At 51.7% G+C, this 27,658-nt stretch overlaps 1 protein-coding gene across 3 annotated transcripts in view; it reads left to right on the top strand.

The window, feature by feature from the left end:
- Positions 1-8,538: 8,538 nt before the first annotated feature.
- Positions 8,539-27,658, top strand: part of DOCK1 (dedicator of cytokinesis 1) — a 577,278-nt gene continuing 558,158 nt past the window's right edge. For 2 of the 3 annotated variants that reach the window (XM_020973593.2, XM_020973592.2), the window contains exon 1: positions 8,544-8,729. In XM_020973593.2, the coding sequence (XP_020829252.1) occupies positions 8,684-8,729 (46 nt within the window). In that variant the 5' untranslated portion in view covers positions 8,544-8,683. Of the gene's footprint in view, positions 8,730-27,658 lie in introns of all 3 variants that reach the window. The other variant, XM_020973594.2, reaches the window with a different exon arrangement.

Genomic DNA, 27,658 nt, shown 5'->3' with positions numbered 1-27,658 from the left:
GTGGAGTTTGCCAAGCATAAATGCTCACGATAAATATTTAACAATCAGCTCTCCTGAACTGGTAAGAGCTGACTCCAGCACACCCCCAGATGGAGGCATTGGTCACAGTGAGGACAAAGTTGAGGGAGAGATGGATGACACCAGATGATGGAATCTCAGCGTTCATGAATGTGGATGTGGAGCACTTTGGGTGACAGCAAGCTTGAGGGTATGACCATGTGTAGTCATGGTGGGACGGAGGAGAAGGTCATGGGAAGTAAGTCATGGGAAATAAGATGAAGACTGTTTGAAGTCCACTAGCATGAGGGCAAAAGGGGAAGTGAGAAAGAGCGTGGACTAGGCACTGAACTCCTTGAGGAAGGAAAGAGGGTGGCCTGGAGGACAGTAGACAATAGACACCACAATCCTGGTGGGCGATAAATATGTATTGTTGTTCTGTTGTTTCAGTTGTGTCCGACTCTTCGTGACCCCATTTTGGGTTTTCTTGGCAGAGATACTGGAGAGATTTGTCATTTTCTTCTCCAGCTCATTTTTACAGATGAGGAAACTGAGGCAAACAGGGTTAAATGACTTGCCCACGGTCACAAAACTAATAAGTGTCTGACGCCAGATCTGAACTCAGGTCTCCCTGTCTCTAGGCCTGGAGCTCTATGCGCTGCCACACCTTGCTACCCAAAATATGGGCTGAATGAACCTCAAAGGAGGACAGGTTACTGAGTGGTGGGGGTGGTAGAATGGGCTGTTCTACCTTGCAGCTCCTGGTATAACAGGTAATACAGCCTTCTTCATCCTCTTCTTCTCAGCACTGTTGCTCACTTTTCTTACTTCCTCGGACACACACTTGCTAAATATATTCTTTTGTTTGTTTGTTTGTTTTTGTGAGGCAGTTGGGGTTAAGTGACTTGCCTGGAGTCACACAGCTAGTAATTGTTATGTGTCTGGGGCTGGATTTGAACTCAGGTCCTCCTGAGTCCAGGGCCAGTGCTTTATCCACTGCACCACCTCGCTGCCCCACTAAATATATTCTTTGTGAGGTCAGGCTGTTCCCCCTCAGTCCATACAGAGCAGGTGGACGACTTTTGGAGTCAAGAAACATTAACCTAACTCTTACTACGTGCCCTCCCTTAGGCCAAGCCCACCGTGCTTGATGGTCCTGCAGAAGCGTCTTCAGCTCCTCCTCTGCCCAGAATCTCCCCCTCGGACTGCTGGAGGTCAGCATGTCTGGTGGCCTCGGAGCTCAGCACTGCCTCTTCTGCTGCTCAGGGAGCAGGAGCAGTCCTACTGCGGCTCCACTGGGTCACTGGCTTCGATAACACGATAACACGCTCTCATTTGTGTCTTCAGCCTAGAGGCTCCCAAGCTGCCCAGCTTCAGGCCTGGGAGGGTCTGCTCACAGTCCAGGATTTTGTCATTGACTCTGGCTGGCTCTTGAGTGTGCTTAGATGACATACAACGTGTAAAGCACTTCATATCATGCCTGGCACATAGTGGGTACTTGTTCATTTGTCCTTTGTTTTCCAAGAGGACCGAAGATGTCACAATGTTGGGGTGAAGTAGCGGATGATGATGGGTGATGACTTGACTTGGGAATGAATTGGATTGAAGTGAGGCAGAGCTGCACAAATTCATCGGCCTCCCTCTCTCTTCCAGAGTCATCAAAAGTCTGGTGACAGGACAAAAGGCAGGAGCTTGGCTCTGGAGAATTTGGCAATGGCTGGAGATGCAGTGGATGACCTTGGCGTCTTCCATGTCTGACCGAGCTCTAAGTGCTCCATCGCACCTGCTTTAGCTGCCTTCGTGGTCCATTGGAACAAATTGTTCTCGTCCGCTCATTCCACCAGGGGAAGTCTTCATGTGCTTGGGGTAGATATTCCCCTAACTCACCAACAGGTTTGAGGCCTTCCGGTGGCCCTTATCCTGCTTTAGCCCGTGGGCTGAGATGGTTTTACTAGGGAGTGGCCACTGCCCATGCTCCAGATTTTCAGAGCCACAGGTAAGAGCTGGGGGACAGGTGGACAGCAAAGGCGGGGAAACAGCTCCGGAAAGGGCTCAGAAGCCTTCCCCCCGGAGGTGCTGGTCCTTCCTGAACATACAGCTATTAAAGAGGTACTTAATAAATGCTTGTTCACTCCTCCAACCCAGTTGGAGGGTCCAGTGGAGAACATACCAGCTCTGGCTTATGGGTCTTAGTTTCCTCATCCTAAAATGAGGGGGTTGGACCAGAAGGTGTATGAGGAGCATACATCTGAAAGAGTGTACATAGAGTAGAATGTAATCTTCTTGAAGTCAGGGGGTGTTTCTTTTTTTGTTTGCAACCCCACCTGCTAGCCTAGAGCATGGCACATGGGGGAGAGATGGAGAGAGCGAGAGAGAGCGAATTTATGAAGCCAACACCTCGTTGGATTCACCTGAGGAGCTCTGGATGCTTTGAACTTTGCTCCAAGGACTGGGGGAGGAAGAGGATGGAAAGTCAGGAATCCAGTAATTACAGCTTGCTGCAGAAAGCTGCAGGGATGGCCTGTGGGTCTTTGCCTCTCTAGACTTTAGCTTCTCATCTTTCAGAGGTGGGAGGACCTAGAAGATCTTCTGGTCCACTCCCCTTGTTCCATTCCAATCAATCAGCCAGGATTTATCAATCCAAGCATTTACTGAGCACCAGTCACAGAGCTAAGTGTTAGGAGTATAAATGCTAGCAGAAAGAAAGACAGTCCCTGCCCTCAAGGAGCTTATATTCTAATACAGGAAGATAACTCAGAAAAGGAACAGAAAAGCCTGGAGAGAGAAAGTATTAGGCCAGGGCAGCTTAGTGAAAGTCCCAAGTCAGGCTCAGAGGAAGTGGCTGGCCTGGCTGCTTTATTAAAAGGAAGCTTCTGGGAGGAGCCAGCCAATCAGAGGAAGGGGCTGCAGGGGAGCCGAGTGGTGTTCTCCTCCAGTGGGAGTAGTCCAGGGACAAAGGGAACTTTGAAGGTGAACAGGCTTCCTTGGCATGATAAAATGACCTGGGCGATGACCTCTGATTCCTGCCTAAATTGGATTTAAGTGAGGCAGAGTTGCCCGAAGTCATCGGCCTCACTCTCTCCTCCAGGTTATCACAGTCCAGTGGCAGCACAGAATCAAGAGGACTGGTGATGGCTCAAGATGCAGTGGATGACCTTGGCGTCTTCCACGTCTGACCTAGCTCTAAGGCTGCACAGCGCCTGCTTCAGCCACCCTCACCGGCCGCTGGAACAAATCGTTGTCATCCGTCCATTCCACCAGGTGAAGTCTTCACATGCTTGGGGTAGACACCCCCCTAACTCACCAATGGGCTTGACACCCCTTGGTTACCCTCGCCCTGGGTTAGCCCGTTTGTTGAAATGGTTTACCAGCTGTGCATGCCACAGCTTCTTGGAGCCACAGGTGGAACAGGTGGACATGAAAGGTGGAAAGTAGCCCTGAAAGGGCTCGGCAGCCTTACACCAGAGGTGCTAGTCTTCCCTGAACACACCCTATGCCCCACCCTTGGCATGTTAGAGTCAGGAGTGGAGTCTAGACATGAATGAAACTCCTTGTTACTTAGTAAATTTTCTATCTGCCTCCCTCTCTCTGTCTCTCTGTCTTTCTCTTTCTCCCACGTGCCATGCCCTAGGCTAGGAGCTGGGGATACAAACAAAAAAAGAAACACTCCCTTTCAGGAAGATTACATTCTATTCTGTGTACCCATGCAGACACATATCACATCCATACTCCTTGATACGTATATGTGTAATACACAGCACATAGAAATATGTGTCATCATCATTGCCTTTCTGCTGCGCAATCCCAAGAGCTTCCTCACTGATTTCCCTGCCTTGTCTAATCTGTCCTCAACACAGTGGCCAAATTCATGTCTAATCATGTTGCTCCCCTACTCAACGAACTCCAATTGCTCCCAGTTTCCTGCAAGGTCAAATGCAAACTCAATTCAATCTTAGATTTATTAAGCTCTTACTGTATGCAAAGACCTGTTCAAGACCTAATTTCATAGATGGGGAAACTTAGGGCCAGTGACTTGTCCAGGGACACACAGTAGTAAGTAGCAAAGGTGGGCTCCGTCCCTCTCCCCCAACTCCTTGGACCCCAAACTCTGCCTCTCATGCCTCTAAAACCAGACTTCCTCACTTGCAAAATCAAAGGGCTGAATGAGACATTTTCCCAAGTCCCTCTGGCTCTAAAATGCTCTGATTTTCTAGTTTCTTTGTCTTTGAACTTCAGAAGACACTCATTACTTTGTTTTTGTATTCTGTGGCCCCCTTGAAGAACATACAGCCAGGGACTGGCTCACTCTTTTGTCTTGAAACACCTTGCACCCATTAGGGGCTTGATGAATGTCCTTGGGTTGGTTGGTGGTGGAATGAGTTGAGCCCCAGCCTGCCCAGAGGAGTGTCTGAAGCCTGGCAGAGTCATTCTCCTCCTGTGACCCTGGGCCAGTTAGTTCCCTTTCCTCCAAAGGCCTCAGTTTCCTCACTCATACAAAAGCTCCCAAGAGGTGGCTGGATTAGATAATCTCTAAGGCCTCCACATCCTACAATCTTACTCCAGCAACACTAGTTTTTCAATGAAGAGCATGGAAAAATACCAAATTAGTCACATGTTAAGCAAATTTGAATTTGGGGTGGAGTCGTCTTCCCTTCCGGGCCAGGCTATGAAATTCCAGATGCAGTGGGAGCATGCTGCCTGCTTTGACAGACAGAAGGACAGAGGCGGAGGGCAAGGCAGGCTTCTGGTGGAATGCAGAGGGCAGCCTGCTGGGCTGCACAGATACAGCTCTTAGCACCTCAAAGCGACTTCAAACTCCCTAGGGTCTATGACAATGACCTTCGGGATGTCCTGGACAGAATTTAGGATTTTAGAGCCTGGAGGGACCTTATCTAATCCAAGTTCCTCATGCATTGGCAACTGAGTGAAGTTCCCAAGGTCAAACAGGCGAGGAGTGTTATCAGAGTTGGGATCTGAACTCAGGGCCTCTGATTCCAGTCAGCTCACTATCCACCCTAAGGCTCCGAGACATAACTGATTTAAGTAGACACAAAACTCATCCAGGTCCTGGAGAGCAGCTGAAGCCTTACTGGAAGCAATTCCAATCATTATCTGGCCTGCAAATAACTCTGCCCTAAAGTGCCTAGCAAACAAATTGTCCTGGGTCCTTCACAGGGCTCTTGGCCTTCCACCCCTCCAGTTAGGGTGACTACTCCTCTTCTCTGAACAGCTGCTCTTCTGACATGCTTCCGTGCAGAAAGACACCAGGGAAATTCTTAAGGAATAAGCAGCCTGCGGCACTAGTGCTCGCCCTGTGTTAATCGTCTGGACTTTGAGGGGAAAATAATCTTAACCCAAGTATTTATTAAGCACTTACTATGTGTCAGATGCTACATGTTAGCTCTGGGATTGTAGCAACAAAATGGAAACTCAGGGAAGTTACATTCTATCGGAGTAACAAGGTATACCCATATAAATACAGCATTTATGCAAAGTAATTTCTCGGGGTTGGGACACAGGGCTGGCATGAGGCGCAGCTTCTTAGCAGTAGAACAGGAGTCCTCCAAGGAAGGTTAGAGACGAATGTATATGTAGTAGGTGGGGCCACTGCACCCCAGTAAACTGTCTTGGCAGATAGAGGGTAACTGAGAGGCCTCAAACTCGTGGGTGAGTTAGGGGGTGTCTACTCCAGACACATTCTGGCAGAATGGGCAGATGAGAACAGCGTGTTCCAAAGGCCACGAAGGCGTCTGCAGCGGGCATTGTGCAGCTTGCTCAGGCACGGGAGATGCCAAGGAAGATGCCACTGCATCTCCAGCCATGGCAGCCATCCTGACTTTTGTCCTGCCACTGGACTAGGATGACTGCAGGAGAGAGTGAGGCTGATGGCTTTGTACAACTGGGCTTCACTTAAATCCAATTCACTAGAAAGTCAAGACGTCACCCTAGTGATCTCATCGGTCCCTTCAAAAATGAAGGACAAATGACTATAGCAGGAGACACACCCAAGAGCAACAGGGCTGTCGGGGAAAGTAAGAGGGAGCTGGGAGGGAAGAGTAAGTCCACCCAAAGGCTAAAGCAACAAGAGCAAAAGGGGCTGGGATACGGATGAGGAGGGGGCAGAGCGCCAGCTGAAAGTGTTCTCTCCCACACGTTTGTCTAGTGCACCCCAAGTCTTTCCTTTGACTCTACCTACCACACTCTACCCTGGGCCATTTCTGTAGCTGGCCCAGGTCCTCTAACAGAATCTAAGCTTTCGGGGGGGGGGAAGACGCGGCAGCAGGGATTGCAGCACCCAGCACAGAGCCTTGTCCAAGTGGACAGAATGCAGAGGAGGCAGAAAGTCATCTTTATGGAAACCTCTGAAATAAATCTGGACAAAACTGGGAATAACTGGATGAGGAAAGAGGCTTGGAAGTCAACTCTGGCAAGCTGTGGCACCCAAGTGGGGATGGAACAGGTAGGAGTTGGTCACTGGATGGGAGAGAAAGGAAGGCAGCCACTTGGCACTGCTCTGGTGGTAAAACCACTGGCCTTCATTCAAGTCAGACGGCCTGCATTCAAATCCTGTTTTGGCCTTTCTGAGCCTCTTTTCTTATCTGATAAATGAGTCTGGATGAATCACTTCCTTCATGTCCCCAATTCAATAATTTTTTGTCCTTTTCCATTTCTGGGCTTCAGTTTCCCCAGCTGCACTTGCGATAATCTCTAAATGGGGCTCCTTCCAGCTTGAAATCTAATCAGGCAGCCTCAGTCTGACCATCCATAAAATGGGGATGGGTGGATTAGATACATTTCATATCATGAAATGGGGAAGCCCTGTACTTGAGTCACATCTTCCTCATTTACGACCTGGGCAGCACTCATCCCCCAGGAGTGTGGGAAGCTGCAAGGAGAGAAGGTTGGCAAAACCTCAATCATCAGGCACATCATTATTAACTCCAGGTCCCTTCTGGTCCTATGTCCTGTAATAGCTAACGTTCATAGAACGCTGCAAATAGCATTCCCTTCCTGGGACTGTTTCCCCCTCTGTAAAATGGGGCTTTTAGGATAGAGGCAGACAGAGTGGTATCATGGAGCAAAGCCACCCTAAACCTCAGGAAGGTCTGGCTTCCTGCTCTCTTTCTGACCTGTGCAGGCTGGGTGATTCTGGTCCAGTCCTCAGCATCTGTGCTCCTGGTAACTCTGCTAGGGTGCTGCCAGCCTGGACTGGCTGAGGGTGTGTCTTCATTCAGGTACTCCTGCTCTCACTGAAATCACTGGGATGGGTGACTTGGCAGGGCCCCTCTATGGTCAAGCTTACCAGTCTGTCAGTCAAGCAGGCAACAGACCTTCCTCAAACACATATAGGCCGGGCATCCGGCATGGAGATAAAGATAAAATGAAAGCATTTCTGGCTTCTGGGAGCTTACATCCTCTCCAGGTGACCAGATTCCAAAACAAGACCCACAGAGCAAGGTAAGGGGGTGAGCTAAGCTTCAGTTTTCATGGTCTGGGAAGGCTCTTCCAGCTGGTTTTGATTCGATAATCCCCAAGGCCTCTGCAGACTCCAAAAGCCCATTTTCCTAGCTGGCCTCACTTTCCTCTTCTGTAACTGCCTGGATTGGCCGGGATTTCTACTGCCCCATCACTCTGAGGTGAGGGCAGGGACTGTGGTTCTACCTTTCGGGACTCGTTTTCCCCATCGGCAAAAAGAGGAGGTTGGAGAGATGAACAGCTCTCAAACTTTCTGATCTGGGACCCCTTCACACTTTAAGACCCGAAAAAGCGTTTGCTTGTAGACTCTGTGCATGGATGTTTACTATGTTAAAAATAAACCGATCTCATATTATTATGGAAAGTTTTGACCTCGAGTCCTGACCCTCCCAAAGGGCGTCCAGGGACCAGCCCTCGATAGCGGCCGGACCAAGGTCCTTTCTCCTCTAACACTCAATGCCTGACCGGTTTCGCATTGTTTAGATGAGCTGAGGTTCTGGGCTGTTTGGACGTGGATTAATCAAAGGGATATGGAAGAATATTCAATCACTGCCCGACGGACCGGATTGACTGATCCTGGAAAAGGGGGTGGCGGGGGGGGTGTTCCTTTTTCACCGTCTCTGACAAGATCTGGCTGCGTGCCGGGGTGGGGGTGCCCCCTTATCCTCTGTGGGCCTGTTTCTTCTTTTGGAAAATGGGGGGCTTGGCCTAGGTGACCCCCAGACGCCCCTTCTAGCCCCGGTCCTAGAAGCCTGAGTGCAGGGACCGTTGCTTCCCCTCCCAGGGGCTGGACAATGGCCAGACCCCTTTCGCGGGAGTTTTCCCCGGACCGCGTCAGTTTCCCTTTGCGTAAAGTGCTGGGAGCACTTGGAAGGCTCCTCCTTCCCGCGGACCCCGGCCTTGGAGTACTCCCGCGCAGCCCCGGGGGAGGCGGTCAGAGCCCAGAGCCGGGGCCGCCTCAGTTTCCCCTCCCTGCCGGCCCGGCCCCGCCGCCCCGGGCGGCCCAGACTCCGCCCGCTTGCCCGCCGCCGGCCCGGCCCCCTGACGCCGCCTCCGCCCCAAACTTTTTCCTGCCCATCCCGGCGCGGCCGGCCAGGAATGGAAAATGGCGGCCTAGGAGCGGACCCCGCCGCCGGCCGGCCAGCCCTCACCCCCGCACCCCCGCACCCCTCCTATCCGGCCGCCCCGGCTATCCAGAGCCCCGCGCACCATGAGCCGCTGGGTGCCCACCAAGCGCGAGGAGAAGTACGGCGTCGGTGAGTGAGCGGCCCGCCCCGCGCCCCCCGAGCCCCCGGCGCCCCCCGGCCCCCGATCGCCCGCCCTGGGCCCGGGGGAGCCGCCGCTGCCCGCCTGCCCCTCTCCGGGCCCCCTCCCGGGACGGGACCAAAACTTCCCGGCTGCGCTCGGCCCGTCCGGAGCCCGGCCTGGCTCAGCCCTTCCTCTCCTTCCCTCCTTTTCTCCTTCCCTCCCTCCTTTCCCCGCCCGCCTGGAGCCTGTTGCTGCTGCTCCGGAGGGGAGAGGGGGAAGGGGGAAGGGGGAGTCGCTTCGGGGCACCCGGTTTCCGCTTCGGAGCTCGGGCCCTGGGGCCTCGCCCTCCGCCTCCCCTTCCCCCGTCCCCTCCCCCCATGCACTCCCCCTCGGGCCCAAGCCACCTCCGGCGGGACCCGCCGCCGCACCCCACGTGTCTGCCGGCCCGCCCGCTGCTCCGTCCTGCCCGAGTTGTCCGAGCACACTCTGTCTCCCGACGTGCTGGTGGGGGCAGCGCCCGGAGGGGAGGGGCAGGGGCCCGCCCGTGGCTGGGCACTGAGCCTGGCAGCTAGTGTGGGTGCTCCCCACCTTCCTCGGGCACCCACCGCTTTGGGGGAGGGGGCAGGGTGGCTGTCCGGGAGGATCTCTAAGTGCCCCTCCCACTCTGTCAGCCCCCAGGGCTGCCATCCTGCCCTGTCCTTTCCTGCTCCCAGTCCCCACACCTCCAACATGTAAACACATGCACACACTCATACTCGCACCCACTCACCGAGGCACACACAGGTTGGCATTGGGTGCTTAAATCTTGGCCCCACACCTGGGTCCTTACCTGCCTCCTTCATCCAAATCCAATAGCTGCTCCCCCAGGACTTTGGAGTCCCCCAGATTTTAATGTACACCCTCTCACATTCCCATTACCCAATGGGCACCCTTCCACAAGCCCCTGCTGCCCCCCCCACCTTCTCTGAGTGGGCTGGGCCAGGTGGGCAGAGCTCACAGGCCGTGGTTCTTTCATCCCCTTGATTTTCTTGGGTGAATTTGTAACCTTAGGGAGCCCCTCCCCTCCAAGCCTCCATGAAGTTCTAGGATGTGCTAATCAAAAAGAATTCCTGCCCCTGGGTGGGAGCAGAGCTTTCTGAGAGGGTGGGGCTGGTCTGCATCCCTCAGTCCCTGCCCTGGAAGGTCCATATGGCTCATCACTGCAGTCCTGACTGGGCCAAGCCTTCACCCCATTCCACTGAGGCACGGAAGGGAGCAGCCTGGCCTGAGAAATTTTTTCTAGGCTGTGGGCTGGGGAGACAAACGTCCTGTGGAGGGGTGAAATTCTGAGCCAGCCAGGAAGCCTTTGGGAGAGGGAAATCCTTGCTTTTCTACTAAGTTAAAAGCCAAACAGAAACTGGGGAGAACAGTGAGAAGGCCGTTAGAGACAGAGGACCTGGGTTCAGATCCTGTGTCCAGCCCTTACTGCTGGTATGACCTTAGACAAGTCAGTTTTCTCAGCTGTAAAATGCCCATGTTGGAGTGGGCGGCCTCAGAACTAAATCTGTGATGGGATGATGACAGGGCTTCAGGGTCACCACGCCCCCACCCAGCGCATTTTGCCTCCAGAGTCCTTGAACTGGTTTAATTCTCTCCTCTGCCTTTCCCTTCTCAGGCTGTCATATCATTCAGTTTGATGAATACTTAATTAACAAACCCCCTGCTCTGTGCCAGGCAGTAGTTGGAAGGAAAATCCACATCTAGGAAACAGATCACAGCTCCTTAGGAGTGTCTGAATCCCCCTTGGCCACTTATCAATTACTGTGTGATTCTGGGCCAATCACGTGCCTCTCTGAACCTCAGTTTCCTTATCTGTAAAGTGGGTGATTACTATCCTACCTCTCCTGTCTATCTTATGAGATTGAAGGAAGTAAGGCACTGAGGTGCAGGAGATGCGTTATTGATTATCAGCTTTTTGCAGACCTACAAGTCTTCTCCAAGGGTGACCAAGAGGGTGCCTGCAGGCACTGTGCTGGGCTGGTCACCTCTCACCCAGGTTTTTGTAGTTGCTACCTATTAGGGCTATGGGTCTGTCCTGCACCTTCTCAGACTTTCCTAAAGCTCAGATCTGACCAAACTCACTCTTGTGTCCGCCTGTTCCTTCAGGGATCCCATGTACACTCCAGCTTGGTGTGTACGGCGCTCTTCCCAGCTGCATTTTATTCCCCCCCCATCCAGTCCAGCTCCAGTGGCCTCTTACTGCTCTGCACACTCCATCTACCACCTCTGAGCTTTCGCAGTTTCTTTTCCCTCTTCCAGGAATGCCCTCTCAGTTCCTTGCCACCTTGTTCCCTTCAAAACTCTGCTCAAGCCGTTCCTTCTTCATGAATACTTTTCTGGTCCCCCGTGTGGATAGTGCTGCTATGCCCCCACACACGTGTGTTCGTATGTGCATCATGTGTGTGTGTGTGTGTGTGGTCTAGATGCCAGTGATGGGGGTTCGTGGGAGCTGGGGGATGGGTGGACAGAAGAGGCCCCATGGAGCAGGTCGTGTGAGGAGCTTGGAGGGAAGCTAAGGTCCAGAAATGCCGAGGCCAGAGGGTTCAGGGGGCTCATGCCAGGCCTCTGGGATAGAGACAGGGGGCGGGTGTGTGTTGGCTTGTCTAAGCAGGAGAGCAGTTGGAAGGGGCGTAAGGTATGATCAGTCCTGAAAGGCAGATTAGAAGGAAGAGCTTTGGTGCCAAACGCAGATGTTCAGAGAACCACTGGACTGCCTTTGTGCAGGGCAGAGACGTGGTCAGACTTTCTGGTACTTCCCTTAGTAATACATTTTGGCGCTGGGTGGAGGATAGATTGGAGAAGGGAGGGGTTGGAGGTAGGGAGACCAAGGAAGAGGCTCTGCCATGGTCCAGGTGAGGAGTGGTGAGGCCTGAGCTCAGTGGTGAGGAGGGGCAGCCTGTGAGAGCTGGCATCCAGGGAGACAGGCAACTGGTCAGCTCTGAGGGTGGGGTAGAGGACAGTGAGGAGGAGTCAAGGAAGACTGGGGGGCAGTCAGGAGTCTGGGTGACTGGAAAGGTGGCGGGCTCCCCAACAGAAGTAGGAAAGTTCACAAGAGGGCCGGGCTTGGAGGTGACCATGATGAATTCCATTTGGGTGGGTTGAGCTTGAGTTGGTGGTGGGCCATCCAGTTTGAAAGTCCAGCAGGCATCGAGTGTGGCCAGTATAGATCTCGAATCACCCGCATAGCAATGGGAATGGAACCTGTGAGGGCCGATGGGGAAGTGTAGAGAGAAAAGAAGGCCCGGGATAGCCAGAGCCCCTAGGGACATGACATGGCACTGTGGGTCCAGTGCTGGCTTCCCTGGCCAAGTCAGTCAGTCCTCTGTTTGCTTCAGTTTCCTCATCTGTAGAATGGGTGAGCAGGAGCCTTTGCCGTTGAGATGATATTTGTACAGTACTTTGCGCACTCTACAATTCACCAAGGAAGTAGACCCAAAGGAGGAAGACCAAGGAGCAGGCATGAAACGCTGCCCCAAGGCCCTGGAACTTGGCCTTTGAGAACACGAAGGTGTCCCCGGTAACCAGAGAGGCCGATTCATGGGAGTGTTGAGGGGCAAGCAAGACTTGGAGGACCGAGGAGGGAGGGAGGAGAGGGAAGGGTGGCCAGGTACGGGCGATGGCTTGGCCGCCTGCAGAGGTCTGAGGGGAGGGCTTTTTTTAAGCCTGGAGAAGATCTGGGCATGTTTCCTGGCAGCCGAGCCTGAAGTAGGAGGAAAAAGCAGAGACTTCGTGTTCCAGAGAGGGGCAGAGAGGGGCTGGTCATGGGCCAAGCTGAGGTACCAGGGGAGGGCGGAGTCGGTGGGAAGGACCATCTCCTTTGCCAGAAGCCAGAGTAAAGGCTGGGAGGATGGGTGAGAGGGCTTTAGAGACGCAGACAGGGAGAGAAGTGGGAGGTCAGGGGGAACGGCCTGGAAATTGTTTTTAATCTTCAACTACATTAATATTAGTACAGTGTCAGGGTTACCAATTAGGCAATCAGCATACTTTTATAAAGTGCCTACTGTGTGTCAGGTTGTAGGGAAACAAATAGGAAGAATGAGACAACATAAGGAACTTATGTTCTGTCCCAGGAGACCACGTGAACACATACAATTATGTGCAGAATAAATATATAGAGAGGCAGCTGGTGGCACAAGGGATAGAGGCCTGGGCCTGGAATTGGGAAGACCCGAGTTCAAATCCAGCCTCAGACACGTATTAGCCATGTGATCCTGGGCAAGTCTCTTCATTTCTACTTGCCTCAGTTTCCTCAACTGTAAAATGGGGATTATAATAGTACCTACCTCCTGGGGCTGTTGTGAGGATCAGTGAGATATGATTTGTAATCAGCACTTAGCCCAGTGACTGGCACATGGGAGACTCTTTGTAAATGCTCATTCCCTTCCGTTTCCTCATAGAGAGTGAACTCAAGGTGATGAGGGAGGCAGGGCTCTGGCACCTGGGAAGGGGGATCTCTGAGGTGGAGGGGGGCGGGGAGGGCATTCTGGGTATGGGGGCTCCGGTTCGAGGGGCAGCAGAAGGGAGGTGGGCTAGTGAGTCTGGGAGAAGGTCAGTTCGAAGCCGAGGAGGGGGAGGCATTCCCCCGAAGCTGGAAGGATAGTTTGGGTCAGGGTTCACAGCTAATCGTAGAGCGAGGCAGGGAGCCCCTGGAATCCACTGAGTGGAGGAATGAGCTGCTCACGGCTTCTCAGCATCTGTGCAGAGGCTGGACCGCGGTGCTGGCGGTCTGGAGGCAGGGCTTCTGATTCCAAGGTCTTTGCAATTCTCCGGTCAAGAAGTGATGAAGACCCAGCCCAGAGTCAACACTACCTGGCATTTATGTGGCGCTTAAGGTTTGCAAAGCACTTTGCACAGGTGATCTCATTTGTAGGTGCTTGGTGTTTATGGAATGGAATATTTTCCTGGAAGCCGAGCAAGGGAGAACTGGAGGCCGAGGACCTGCGTTCGAATCCTTGCTCTTCTACTCAGTGCCTGTGTTCTGGAGATGAACCGTTGTTGGCCCTGGGCTGCTCTTTCCTCATCAGGAAAATGGTGACTTTGAGCTAAGCCCCTTGTGAGGGCCTTCCTAGCTGAAGGGCAGCGTTCCCTTGGAATGCTGTGATTGTGGGCAGTTCTGGAATTGTCCTCTCCAGCAAGGAGGGGAGTGCTCTGCATGGCCCCGATGGCTAGCGAGGCCCAGAAAGCCCTTTGGGCTGGCCCAGGGTGGTGCAGGCTGCCTGGTCAGACCCCTGCCTCTGTAGGTCTGGAGTTAGAGGGTCTTCTGGGAATGCCACAGAAAGAATTCTTCCCCAGTATGAGAAACTGTGCTGGGTGTTGTCTGAGGACAGTAGTCGATTGTCCAATTCGATATGAACTGATAAAAGCTTCTGGGCTTCATCCGAGGACAGGGGCCAGTGTCCTGACTGTCCCACCTCTGGGTGACCTTAAGGCCCACTGCTGGGCCTCAGTCTCCTCCTTTGGAAATGATGGGGGTTGTACTAGATCGTGTTGCGGGTCCCTTCTGGCTCTTGGAGTCTGAGGTTGTCCCCTTCCCCATTGCTCTGCACACAGGAGGCATTTAATTAAACTTTGCTAAATGACTAAGAGTGAGACCTTGGCTGTAATTCAGGGCTTCTCTTTCTTTCTGGGGATGACTGGCTCCTATTTCCCCACGCCTCTGAAAGGAGGCTGGCTGTCAGGTTTCCAGTGCTCTCAATGTTTTCTGGGCGTCCTGGCCTCAGCAGGCAGGGTGTTTTTGAGGGGCTCCTGGTCCCCTTTCCCTGGAGAGCGTGCTGGCTTGTGGTGTTGTGGTCCCCTTTCTGGGCCCACGGATGGATCCCAGGGATGATGTCAACACCAGCTCCTTTAGAAAAAAGCCTCAGCCCTCATTCCTTGTCCTGGAGGCTCGGGGGGCGTGCTAGGAGGTAGAAGCCCTCACTTGCCAACGTGGAAGTGTGTTTGGCCAAGCCGGGCTCCTTGCCTAAGGAGCCCCCTCCCCTGCCCTGTAACCGGCAGTGCCATGGAGGGAGGAAGGAAGGAAATCCTGCTGCTGCTGGGGACAGCCAGAGAGACTCAGTCCTTGGAGAGAGGGCGTGCTGACAGCTTCCTGGGGCTAGCTTTGTCTTTTAGGCCTTGGCCTACTGCTGGCTGATGTAGCTGCCTGGCAGCATACCCATCCCCACCTGCTGCCTCTCAGGCCTTCTGCTCTTCCTCACTTCTGCTGGTTTAACCCTCCTTTTCCTCACGGCTCAGCTCAGGGCCCCTCCTTCCCCTGGCAGGCCCGCCTTGGCCCGTGTTTCCCTAGCCCGGAAGATGGTATCTCTCTCTTTACCTTTTCCTAGCTCACTGATTCCCTCTGCTCCTTATCACACTCAGCTTGCTCTGCTGGGGCCTAGAGATGCAGAGATGATGGGGAAAGTCCTTGTCTCTCCTGGGTGGAGACAGCCTGGAAAGGCTGACATGAGTCCATGATTGTCTGAGCCTGAAGGGAGGCCTGGCCACTGGGAGAAAGCGGGCAGGGAGGGCTGACACCTGGGCTCAGCTGGAGGAGGCCTGGGATTCTAAGAGGTAAGCATTGCTTTAGCACCTGCTGTGTGCTGGGTATAGTGGAGAGTTGGATTCTTTCAGATGGCCTGGGTTCAAATTTTGCTTCTGCTACTTATTACCTGGCCTGGGGAAAGTCACTGGGCCTTCCTGGGCCTCAGTTTCCCCAACTATAAAATAGGGGGAGGTTTGGATTAGATCACCTGAAAGATCCATTTTAGGTAAAAATCTGTGATCCTTCGTCAGGTGAGGAGGGAGTGTGCTCCTGGCAGGCGGCACTGCGGCAGCTTGTACAAATGTTGGAGGTGGGGAGACAGGGTTGAGTTTTGGGAACAGGAATCGGCCAATTTGGAGCTAGAATGTGAGAAGGGGAGTAATGTCCGAGTAGTCTGGAATGGCAAGCTGCCTCCAGATTTATCTTTTATCCTAGCTGAGGAAAGATGGGGCGTCAGGGTTTGGATTCAGGAAGATTAAAAGATGTCAGTCAAGAGAAATGCTGGACAGGCTGGCCGACGACAAGAATGGGAGTGATCAGTTTTCTCATCTGTGAAAGGGGGTAATAACAGTACGCCCCCCTAGTTCTTGTGAGGAGCACACGAGGCACTACCTGTAAAGCCTGGTGCATAGCGGGCTCCATCTTCATTTTCATTACTCTATAGAAGCCTTGGTGGTATCCTGCAGATGTGAGGAGAAGGCTGGAAAGCCTCTTGGCACATTGGGTGGACTCCCTGTGGAAGGGAAGGAACATCCTGGTGGGGGATGGACTGGAGGGACGGGAAGCCTGGTGTCTCATGGGCGGCCCAAGGCTCTCGAGAGCAGGCACTGATTCGTTCTAACCTGTGTTTGTTTCCTGGCATACATTCGGTGATTAATAAATGCTTGTTGACTGTTTTGCAAATTGTGTTGCTCCATGATGCCTACTACGTGCTCTCTGTGCCAGGCACTGTGCTCAGTGCCAAAGGGGCTGGGTCCTGCCCTCGAGGAGACATTAAGACAAGGGACCAACAGAGTGGATGGAGGAGGGCTCCATGTAAAACGTGTCCCTTTAGCCGAGTCTGGAAGGAAGTCAGGGAGTCTGTGGAGACGGTGGTAAGGAGGGAGATTGTTGCAGGCCTGGCAGCCGGGAAGTGCACAGACAGAGAGTGTAGACGGATTGCTTCCAGGAACAATAAAGTATGGCTGGAATTGGTGGCTCAGATGCCGACATAAGAAGACTGGAAGGGCAAGAGGGGCATGTTATGAAGGCCTTTAAAAGCTAACCATGGGATTGTATTTGGTCCTGGAGGTGAGAGGGGGCTGCTGGGGCTTATTGAGAAGGGGGTGACATGGGCAGACCTGGCTTTTAAGAAGCTGAATGGAGCTGGATTGGATTGAGGACAGACCGGAAGCCCAGACCGCAGGCCTCAATGAATGGTTATTAAATTAAATCATCCTGGGGAGACAGACAATGACAGGGAGTCATTCCTGATTCCGTCTCCCCACTGAAGAAAATCTTTACTGTCCCAAATGCTCAGAGAAAATGTAGATGATCATGTATTCAAAAATTAAGTGAAGGCAGGGTGTACTCCAACTCACACTTCATGATTGCAGGGACTTCCTTTATTAGCCACTATGATTTTGGAAAATTAATATCTACAAGTGGGACTTTGCAAAAAAAAAGTGAATCGTTAATTTAAAAATCTTTAATCTTTAAAAATCTTTAAAAAAAATTATGGAAGATTCTTCCAAAGTCAGAGGGTTCCTTTACGCTATGTAGTGGTGACATTTTTTGTTGTTCAGTTATTTTCAGTTGTGTCTGACTCCTGTGACCCCATTTGGGGTTTTCTGGGCAGAGATACTGGAGTGGTTTGCTATTCTTCTCCAGATCATTTCATAGATGAGGAAACTGAGGCAAACAGGTTGAAGTGACGTGCCCAGAGTCACACAGCTGGTGTCTAGAGCTGAATCTGAACTCAGGACATTCGATGTCACTTATCTTTGGGCCTAAATTTCCTCAATGAGGTTGGACTGGATGGGTGTTGATGCTACTTCAGGTCTCATGGCGTGCTAGATGGAGTCCCGGGCCAGAATTTGAACCCTGACCTGGCCACTTGCTGTGTGTCCCTAGCCAAGTCACTTAACTGCTCTGCCCCTTGGTTTCCTCCTTTCTAAAATGGAGATGACAGCAGCGTGGGGACATTCTGAGACTTTTGAGGACATAAGGTAGTAAAGTGCTTTACAATTCATAAAGCATTGTAGAGATGTGCCAGTTTCAAGTTACAGTCCTTGGTAGAAAGTTGAGCTTCTTGTTGGCAAGTGTAACGGCAACGTTGTCGGCTCGGCTCTCTTGGGCACGTTCACGTGGCCCGTGAGTGATAACAATTGCAGGCTGTGCTCACGTCCTTCCACAGAGCCAAAGGTGGAGGAGTTGGGGGTCACGCCCGCCATGGATGACTCTAGCAGGCTGCTGCTTTGGGGAAGAGGACTGAGACAGGCTGGGGCCCGGCGTTTTCGGCCAAGCCGGCCTCTCGAGGCCTGTGGTTCTTCTGAAGGGTGATGGACGTAACTGATTTTCAGCGCTTCTCTCCAACCCCGGCTCTCCTCTTGTCCGAGGCTGCCGGGCCCCCTTCGGGATGGGGGGCTGTGCCGTGTCCTCTGGATGGATGTTTCTCAGATTGGGAATATAGAAAGTCCTTTGAAAACCTGTAGAAGTACCTTCTGATCGGCTGTTTCCAATCTGTGTTCTTCTTACGAATGCCCAAGATGCAGAGGAGCCCAAGTAGAGCATTAGAAGAGGCCTTACTTATACCCTCCAGCTCCCCCATTTTATAGAGCGGAAAACTGAGGACCCAAGAGAGGAAGTGACTTACTCAGAGTCCTACAGGAAGAGGAAAAGCTGGAATTTGAACCCAGGTCCTTGGAGTCCAAATTTCCCTGGTTCCTGGACGGATGCCATAATGTAGCCTGGTACCTGCAGGTTCTACCAGCCAGAATTTGCCTCTGTGTTGTTCTGCCGAGTGCCAAGTTCCACTCAGGGCCTGGTGATGGAGCGTGCATCTCTCTTCCCAGAGACCAGGCTGAGTTTGGAGAGGTTCATGACTGGACAGTGAGCTGGCTACCGGGGGCCGTTTTTTTTCTCCTTTGGCTGAAGCAGCTCAGGAAGCCAACTAAGGAGAGGGTGGTGGCCAGAATATATTTAGAGAAGACAAAATCATAGGTCCCCGAGGTCCTTATATAGAACCATCCATTCCACAGGCACTTTTTAAGTGCCTCCTATGAGATGGAATCTCCATGGGCCAGAATTCAGAGAACAAAGGTTGGAACCTTGGGAGGCACCCACATCTGGGGGCTGGAGGAGGAGGAGGCGCAAAGGAGACAGGGAAGGAAGAAGATCGGACGCTGTACGCTGTACGCTGAGGGGGCAGAAGCTGTGGGGGCGTGGGCAGGGAAGGAACGGGAGCAGGCATTCAATGACTGCTGCCCGTGGACCTGAGTAAAATGTCGGCCCCAAACTGTGATTTCACATCATGATCGTTTTCCTTGTTCAGGATTCCTATAAATGTTACCTCAAGTCATCTGAGGTCAGGGATATGCCCGAAGCCATTGGGAGAGGCTTTGCCAGTTGGGACCTTTCTCTCTATAAGGTGGAAACAGCTTGGATTCAGAATGATATTAAATTAATAAAAATTGTTGTAGCCTGTTTGTGCCCAAAATGCTGAGTACAGTATTCATCTATTAGATTCTGTGTATAGGAGAGTCAGAGGACTTGAATTCAGATACCACGTTTAATGTTTACCATGTGTGTGACTTTAGGCAGGCCAGTTAACCTCACTCTGTCTCAGTTTGCTCCTCTGTAAAAAGGGGGCGTCACTCAGGGAGGTCACTGTTCCTTCAGTGTAAATTGAGTGTCGGCTGTGAGGGCAGGAACCAGGAGCCTGGAGACCAGCCGCCTGCCTGACCAGCCTCAGTCTGCTTTGCAGCATTTCCCTCCGGCTCACACCCACTCACCTCTTCTCCCTCTCTGCTCTCATGTCTGATGATCTCATTAGCTCCCAGGGTTCAGGATCTCCGTGCTCCACACTGCACCTCCTTGTTCCCCACCCCATCCCCATCTTGCCTTTCCCCAGAAGCCTCGGGCTTTCAGAGCCTTCTGATTCTTGCTGTGGCCCTCTGTCATCCAGGGTTCAGCTGCAGGAGGAAGGGGCTTCCTCCCAGCACCCCCCGGGAAGGCCGTCAGAGATCCCAGTAATTTTCTTCTTCCTTGCTTTTGGCTTCGCTTTTTGATGTGGGATTGAGACGCAACAAATGTTCTTTGTATGTACACAGACCAGCTTTGTGAGTCCCAGGAAGTCAGATTCTTCCTTGACATCATAAGGCCACAGCTAGGGATTGAGAAAAAGCAAAACAACAAAAGCTAAACCTTTCATTTGCCCACAAGTCAAGCTCGAGTCCAGTATCCCTCCCTTCTCACCATTGGCTATTTTTAGCGGGATGGTTAATGTGGAGGAGGTCTGGGTCTGCATGTGTCACCCATTTCCTGTTCTCCACCCCACTGTCTGCACAGGAAAATAAAGTGGGATCTATGGATGGGGCCTCGACCTTCTGACCTCACAGGAAGATGGCAGCATCCTGGTCACAGGCTGCTCTGTCCTGCCTGCCAAAGTCTCGCCTTGTGGTGAGAGGGGACAGACTTTATCTGTGGGAACATTGGTTGACCACCAAAATTTCTGGGACAGAAGATCACAGACTTAGAGCTGGAAAAGATCTTGGAAATTATCCAGTTCAACCCTTCCAATTTAGAGGGAGGGAAACTGAGTCGTGGTGACATAAGGTGACTTGTAAAGTTCCAGATCTAGTGACCGAGGCTTAGTCACTGGCTTCCTCCTCCGCCTTCCCCTTCCTCTATCTCTTCTTCCTCTTCCTCCTCCTTCTTCCTCCTCCTCATTTTATAAGTGGAGGCCAAAGGACCACATGCCCGATTTCTTAGGGTGGCAGTTTCTGTTCAGGTGCATTTGTGCCAGATGGCTGCCAGGGTCTGGAGGTCCCACCTTCTTAGTGTTTCGGAGAGACCCCTGATTTAAGGTGGATACCACTCATACATCAGGAGGTCTGTGATTTTATCATCGGGTGCAGCCCAGATGTAAACTCTGTTCTTTAACAAGGAGACTGACTTCATGGGTTCCCATCCCTGAACAACTCTGTCACCCTTATGGGGGTATGACTCTACCAGCCATCGGGGAGAAGCCCCCACACACTGGGCCAGTGTACACACAGCCCAGTCCTGACTCAGAAGTGGTTAGCTGGTATGGTCTGCAGCTGTCATTTATTAAGTACCTACTGTGTTCCTGGCACAAAGACAGAATGCAAATCAACCTCTGCCCTCAGAGAAGGTAGGCTTTCCTGGAACACTGGCTCACCTCCATGCCCTGAGGGCAAGTTGGAGAATTGGAGGGAAGGCTTTTGTGGGTCCATTTTATACCTATGCACGTTAGGACTTCATTGGGTTGGTTTCAACAGAAAAATTATACTTGGAGGCAGCTAGGTTGCACAGTGGTTAGAGGCCCTCAGGTACTTACTAGCTAAATGACCCTCATTTTCCTCATGTATAAAATGGTTTAACATAAATTAACATAATAAATTATATAATATAATATATATAATAAATAAATTAATATAACAATAATGCTTCCCTCTAAGCAGTTGAAATGAGATTCAAATGAGTTGCTTTTTGTAGAGTCCTTTGCAAATCTTAAAGTGACCTCCAAACACTAGTGAGTATTATTATTGTTGTTGTTGTTATTAATATTATTAAGCTTACATGGCTGAGTAGCTAGTGAAGGAGAATTCCTGGCTTTTTTTGTGGTGGCTTTCTGGGACCTTTTTGTCCAGCTCTGTCCGCTCCCCTGCCAGGCTAGCATCCCGGAGGGAGGGAGCAGGAGCCAGCTGCTTCTGGTGGCGCTGGGTCTTTGGGGTCCTGCAAACACCTGCTCTGTCACTGTACCCCCAGTGCCTGGTGTATGGGGGCATACCTTGGTACCTCTATGACCTGGCACATGGAAGAATGCACGCTTAATAAATTCTCACCGGAGCCCTGCAGTGAAGGGCTTGGAATCAGGAGGGGCCTGAGATGGCAGCTAGCTCTGTGACCAGGCAAGTTTCTTCACCTTCCACACGGGGATACTAATGCCACGATTATTTCCTCGGTCTGTTGTGAGGAAAGCCCACAAAGTGTTGAAGACTTATCCCTTCCCATCTCCCAGTTGTCCATGCCTTCCACTCCAAGGTTGCCACGTATGTGCTTGTATGCATCGTCTATGTCCTTATGCAGGGGTATGTTGTCTTTGTTGGCAGGAGCTCCTTGAAGGGGGGGGGTCCTTGTAGACTGTTTCGCTTCTTTATTTGTAGTTGTTCACACACAGTATTAGGTCATAAAAGCTCGCTGACTCGCTTGGCCTTCAAGGCTGGACTTAAGGGATTTTAGGGGGAGGCCCTATTCAGCGCCCCCCTCGCCACCCCACCCTGTCACTTCACTGCTTAATCACTAGTCCTTGACATTTCTTTAATTTCATTTCATTTCACAATTAGAAACACAATTAGTTAACATTTCTGGGCTCAATGACACTTAAACAGGTTAGAGAGTTGGAGGAGAGCTGAAGAGAGGGAGGTGCTGGGTGGTGCCACTGATGGAGGGGGCAAAGTGTGGTCTGTCCAGGGGGCCTAGAGCCAGGGCTCAGGGAGGAATCAAGCTCAGGTCTTTGGGGAACTGGGCAGACTCACAAGCTCCCCAAATTCCTGTTTCCTGGAAGATCAACCCTTCTTTCAAATAAACAAAAAACACTCATTTCCTTGAAACTTACTGACTTTTGGGGGGCAGAATATGTTTTACCAGGAGGAAAATTTGATTTTTTAAAAAAAAATTCATTGGTGTAGCTTTTCACATCCTTAAGATTTGGTTTGAATTCTTTTTGACTTCGTGGATCGTTTTGACATTTTTTCATCTGTCAGAAATGAGGCTGGCCTCAAAGGCCCTCATGCCCAGGTGGAGAAGTTCTTCACGCGGCTAAAACCCCCCACAACAGTGGTAAAACAGGTAGATTGAAGGAAATGGACACAGCCCGCCTTTCAAGCGCGGCGGACCGGACAGTGCAGAGGGACAGCCTTCTGATGTTCTGCTCTTGGGCTGATGGAGGAAGCCACCGGCATTTGGAAGATGGAGACAGCTGCGCCTGGGTTTGACTGTTAGCAGTCAATAGACCCTTGTTGACTGTAAATCCATGGACGGAGCTGAAGACTGGGCCGGGTCGAAGTCTGGCGGCACGTTTGCCAAGTGTCGTGCTCAGATCCAAAGAGAAAAGGAGACGGTGTTTAAGAAGATGGTCTCAAGGAGCTTATGGGATGGGAGCCGTCAAAGACAGAGCAGCTGGGAAGGTCTGGAGGTCCTCGGGGATCCGAAGCTTCAGGACAGAAGCGGGATTTGCACACTGGTCGTACTGATCCAAGTGTCCACTCTCCTGGATAGGATCCTTTCCCACGGTACTCACTGTCTAGTAAGGAGATAGGACACACAGTCATGAAGACATAGGTTATGTCTCAATACCAAATAAAGTGCTGTGGGAGGCTTAGAGGGCAGATGATTCCTGTCCAGGGGCTGAGGGATCAGAAGGGCTTCCTGGAGGAGGCAGCTTTGAATTTTAATTGAAGGTTGGGTTGGAATTCACAAAGCAAAGGGGCGCGGGGACAGAGGATTTCACAGACATCTAATGTTCATCTTGGGAGGAGGTCACTAAGACGGAGATGTGGAAGTGGGAGTGTCTGTCCTGAGGTCAGTGCAGGGCGGGAGCTGTCTGTCACTGGAGGGCAAAGAAGAAATCAGCAGACGTGATTCTGGGCTGCTGTCTGTCTTCACACTTTGTGGCTACACTCTGTTTTTGTACGAGCCTGATTTGGGGCTCCGGGAATGGGAGGTTGTCCTCCATGCCTGGACTGTTCTTTCTTCTCACTGCTCCCTTCTTAATTTTTCTTTTTTTTTTTTTTTGATTTTGGAGGCAGTGGGGATTCAGTGACTTGCCAGGGTCACACAGCTAGCTAGTAAGTGTCTGAGGTCAGATTTGAACTCAGGTCCTCCTGAATCCAGGGCTGGTGCTCTATTCACTGCGCCACCTAGCTGCCCCAAAAGGCAACTTTTTTTTTCTAGGCAGTTGGGGTTAAGTGACTTGCCCAGGTTCACATAGCTAGTAAGTGTTAAGTGTTTGGTCTGAGGCCAGATTTGAACTCAGGTCCTCCTGATCTTAGGGCTGGTGCTTTATCCACTGCGCCACCTAGCTGCCCCACTGCTCCCTTCTTTGCCGGGGCTAGAAGCCTTTGCTAATTCACGATCAGTGACTTTGTGTCTATGTGTAGATTTACTTAACTGCATATTTTCCCAAACTCCCGGTTCTCCCATCTGAGCTCCTAGAAGGCCCAGTTGGTTTCATTTTTATCTGGCATACAGTAGGCACTTAATGAGCGTTTGCTGAATTGAATTGAATTGGGACCTGAAAAATATGTCATGTTGCACGTTGCCTTTAACAGTTTGGTTTTTTCTTAAAGCATTTTTGTGTGTTGGCTTCAAGTCCAATCATATCCCAGCCTGCCCGGATGTCCAGAGAGCTATCCCTTTTTCATTTTTTAACAAAGAAAGAAAAAAGCAGGTCAGCAGTGCTAACCCTCCCATCGACCAAGCCTCGCCCCACCCCTCTCGGCAAAGCGGGCCAGAGGGAGGCACATTCTTGCCCCGCTTGGGGGTTTCTGAGCGATGGGTTTTCCATTCTTTCCTTGTGCCATTTTGAAAGGCTATCTCTGAAGTGCCCCGCATTCATCTTAGGGGGAGGTCACTAAGACAGAGATGTGGAAGTGGGGGTGTCTCCTGAGGTCAGTGCAGGGCGGGAGCTATCTGTCACCAGAGGGCAAAGAAGAAATCAGCAGGCCCAGGTAGAGCGACTGCCCGATCCTTGCCCACATCTGGCAGCCCGCACGGATGCCAGGTTTAAAATCTCTATCCCCAGCTGTCCCTGCAGCAGCGGCCAGCCTGCCTGTGCCGTGCCACCCCATATTTCAGAGCCCTTTTCCTCCTTGGACTGTATGATTTACAGGGGAGCACTTAGAAGGGGAATGAACCTTCACAGTGAAGAATCTGAGTGTCTGGAAATGAGGGTTTGGGTGAAAGGGTGTCTTCAAGACAGATGTTTCACACTCTTGGCATAAACATTACAGTATTAGAGCTTCCAATTTTAGGTTTAAACCAATATTTATTTACCTGCCCCAGAAAAGGCCTTTGCCAGGCAGCCAGAGGCTACGAACGGCCTTGCAGTTTTAAAAATGTATCTATCAGCCAACCAATTATTATCATTTTTTTTTATGAACTTACAAATTTCCACTGGCCCTCGCCCCATTTATCAGGGATCCAGCCGTGATTCATCTCCTGGCCTGATGATCGTAGCCCTCGCCTGAAGGAATACAGTCCTGGGCTTCAGTCGTGTTTTCAGTTTGTATGAAAAGTTGTGGTTTCCTATCATCTGATTTCCTTTAGGAAATCTGCCATTAGTTCAGACCCTAAAATAGTTTCATGGGTCATGCGTACACAAACACACATGATGTAGTGTAGGAGTGTGGGGAGGTCATTGGCCAGGAAAGCAGGATCGTGGAGTCTTAGACCCAGACCCAGCAGGCAGCCCAGAGGCCCCTCATTTGAGAGCCGGGAAAACAGTCCCAAAGTTGTGACTTTTGGCTAGATGGTGAGCGCCTGTAGAGCGAGGAGTTAGCTTCTTTTTGTCCCTTATCCCGGCACCTAGCAGAGCACATGGCCCTTAGCAGGTAAATGCCTGTGGGGAGAGAGTCCTTGAGGATACTGTGTCCTCTTTTGTCCTTGGCTTGCCAGCCTTGGCCGAGTCCCTTTTGCTTCTGAGGGCCCCCTTTGTCCCTTTATGTAGTTATGGGGTAGGACTGGATTTCCATGGTCACCTGTACCTGTCATTGTGTTATGGATTTAGGATTGGGAGAAGCTTAGAAGTCCTACAGTCAAACGCCATCCTTTTACAGATGAGGAAACAGCCGCAGAGGGAAGAAGGGAGTTGCCCAGGGTCATGGGCTGATGGTGGCTGAGCCAGGATTTAAGTCCACAACCGGATTCCAGATCCCCCCTTCCCGCTGGGCCCCATGGCCTCCAGTTCTGTGATTTTTACCCCACCTTCTTATGTGAGTAACTGTGGGGGGGGGCAGTGCACGGAATGTTGAAGAGAGGAAGAGATTTCCTAAAGGAGACTAGCTCTCCTTGGGGAAAATTGATGTGAGCAAAGTGAATATGCTCTTGATCACAGAAGCCTAATGAGCATTGGAGGGACTGGTCCTCAGACAAATAAATGGAGCCCTTCTCGGCAGCTGATTACAGCCAAGGGAAATCAGGTGGGAGAGGGCAGCAAGATGTATGCTGACCTGTAATGAAGGATTGGGAGGGTTTTCAGTCCTCCGTTAATGAGACAGCCGGCGATGACCTTGCCTGAACCCCTGGGTAGCCTTTCAGTGGATCTCACCTTCAGCCTCTTATGCCGCTAGGATTCCCTCCCCATTACGCCCATTGGTGACCTGGTTCACTCCATTTCCCAGGCTGCCCCCTGGCCTGGGATGCCCTTCCTCCTTCTCTCTGCCTCTGGGAATCCCTCGATGCCTTCAATTCCTAGCGTCGCTGATTGGGGGCTGCCTCTTCCTCCATCCCCTTCCCCGTCCCAGCCCGTCACGTCCTCAGGCTGGAGAAATTTTATACTCCTGCTGCATTGGAGCGGAGGGAGGCTTCCCCAGGCCAGTGCCTGGGCTTTGCCGTGGAGTTTTCGGGTCATTCTGTCCCCAGTTTTTGGCATGGTGCCTTTAATAGAGTTCAACACTTCTGGAGTTGAGGTGACTCACTCGATGGGCCGCATGCTTTCCGTGGCTCCCCATTGCCTACCAAGTCAAGTCTGGCCTTCTTAGTATGGCCTTCGAGGCTCTGGACGGTCTGGATGCAGGCTTCTCTCAGAGCACAGCCCTTCATGGACTCCATGCTCAGGCCAGCGGGACAGCTGTGCCCTCCCTAGAGCTCCTTTTTGGTGCCCCTCGTTCTGTGCCTTGGACTGTTTCGTTCTCTGAGCCTGGAACCAAGTGTGTTCTCAGATCTGCTGTTAGTCGGTGGGCCTCGAAGCTGCTGTTCTGTGTCCTGGGCGCCATGCTCGGCCCTGGGGTCTCTGGATACAAAAGTGAGACAGTCAGAAGACCCAGGTGAAATCCTAGTTCTCCCAGGTCCGGCTAGCCCACCTCGGACACGTCGCTCCACTATTTGTGTCAGAATTCCTCGTCTCCAAAATGAGGGCGTTGGACCAGTGGAGCTCCAGATCCCCTTCCAAGGGCCCCACCTTCACTGGCTGGGATTCTGCCCAACATTCAAGGCCGGCTGGGGGCACTTGTAGCATGAGAGTTTGAGCCTAGGTCGGGATGGTGAGGGAAGCCTCACCCCCTGGATGCCCAGCTCTAGCCAGAAGCCACCTCCCTCCCTCCTCTCAAGGCTCCTGCACTTTGTCCCTTTCTTCAGCAGTTATCCTATTAAATGCGGATTGTTTTATTGCTCTCTTCTTATCTCTGTGAATAGATCATAACACTCTTTGTAGGGTAAGGATCTTATTTGTCCTCTCCTTTCCCAAGGCCTAGCAGAATGTCTTATGTAATGGAAGATGCTTAGGAAATGAATTGAATGGATTCTTTCATTTAACAAGGTATTTCCTGAACACCTGCTAGCTTTGAAAAGCAAAATTTTAAATGTTATTTGTTTTTCCCTCACCTTCCTTTCCCGATATCTCACCTCTGCCACCACACAGAGAGCCTCCCTTCAGAATAGAGAACAGGAAGCAGAGAGGGGGAAAGAAAGCCCACCTATCCACCTAGCCTGCCTTTTTAGGCAGTGCTCTTCCTTCTGGCTTACTCCCCAAGGAGGGATGAGAGGGGCATTGGCCTTCCTCCTCCCGTCCCATCTTTGAGACTAGGCCAGGCCGGCCTAATGATGTCATCTTCCTTCCTCTGTCTTCCCACTTAACCTTGCTGTGGTCCTGGTGTCTGTTGTCAGCCTGTCTGCTGGTTTCTTTCCGCATCTGTTAGCCCGGGTCTCTTGTGGGAGTCTCTCCCTCACATCTCAGCACTGATCACATCCATCGTTTGTTAGAAAGTCCCATCACATTCAGGCACCTTCGCTTGTTTACCCAGCTGGTGGGAATCTGCTTTTGTTAACGATGATGAAGATAAACGTAAGTAGTCATGACTAGCACTTTAAGGTTTACAGAGCACTGTACAAATAGTATCTCATTTTCTCCTCATAACAGCCCTAGGTGGTAGGTGCAGT

This window comes from Phascolarctos cinereus, unplaced genomic scaffold (genome assembly GCF_003287225.1).
Source record: "Phascolarctos cinereus isolate Bilbo 61053 unplaced genomic scaffold, phaCin_HiC Scaffold_3;HRSCAF=262, whole genome shotgun sequence".
NCBI classification, from domain to species: Eukaryota; Metazoa; Chordata; class Mammalia; order Diprotodontia; family Phascolarctidae; genus Phascolarctos; species Phascolarctos cinereus.
This window is presented reverse-complemented; position numbering and strand designations above follow the sequence as displayed.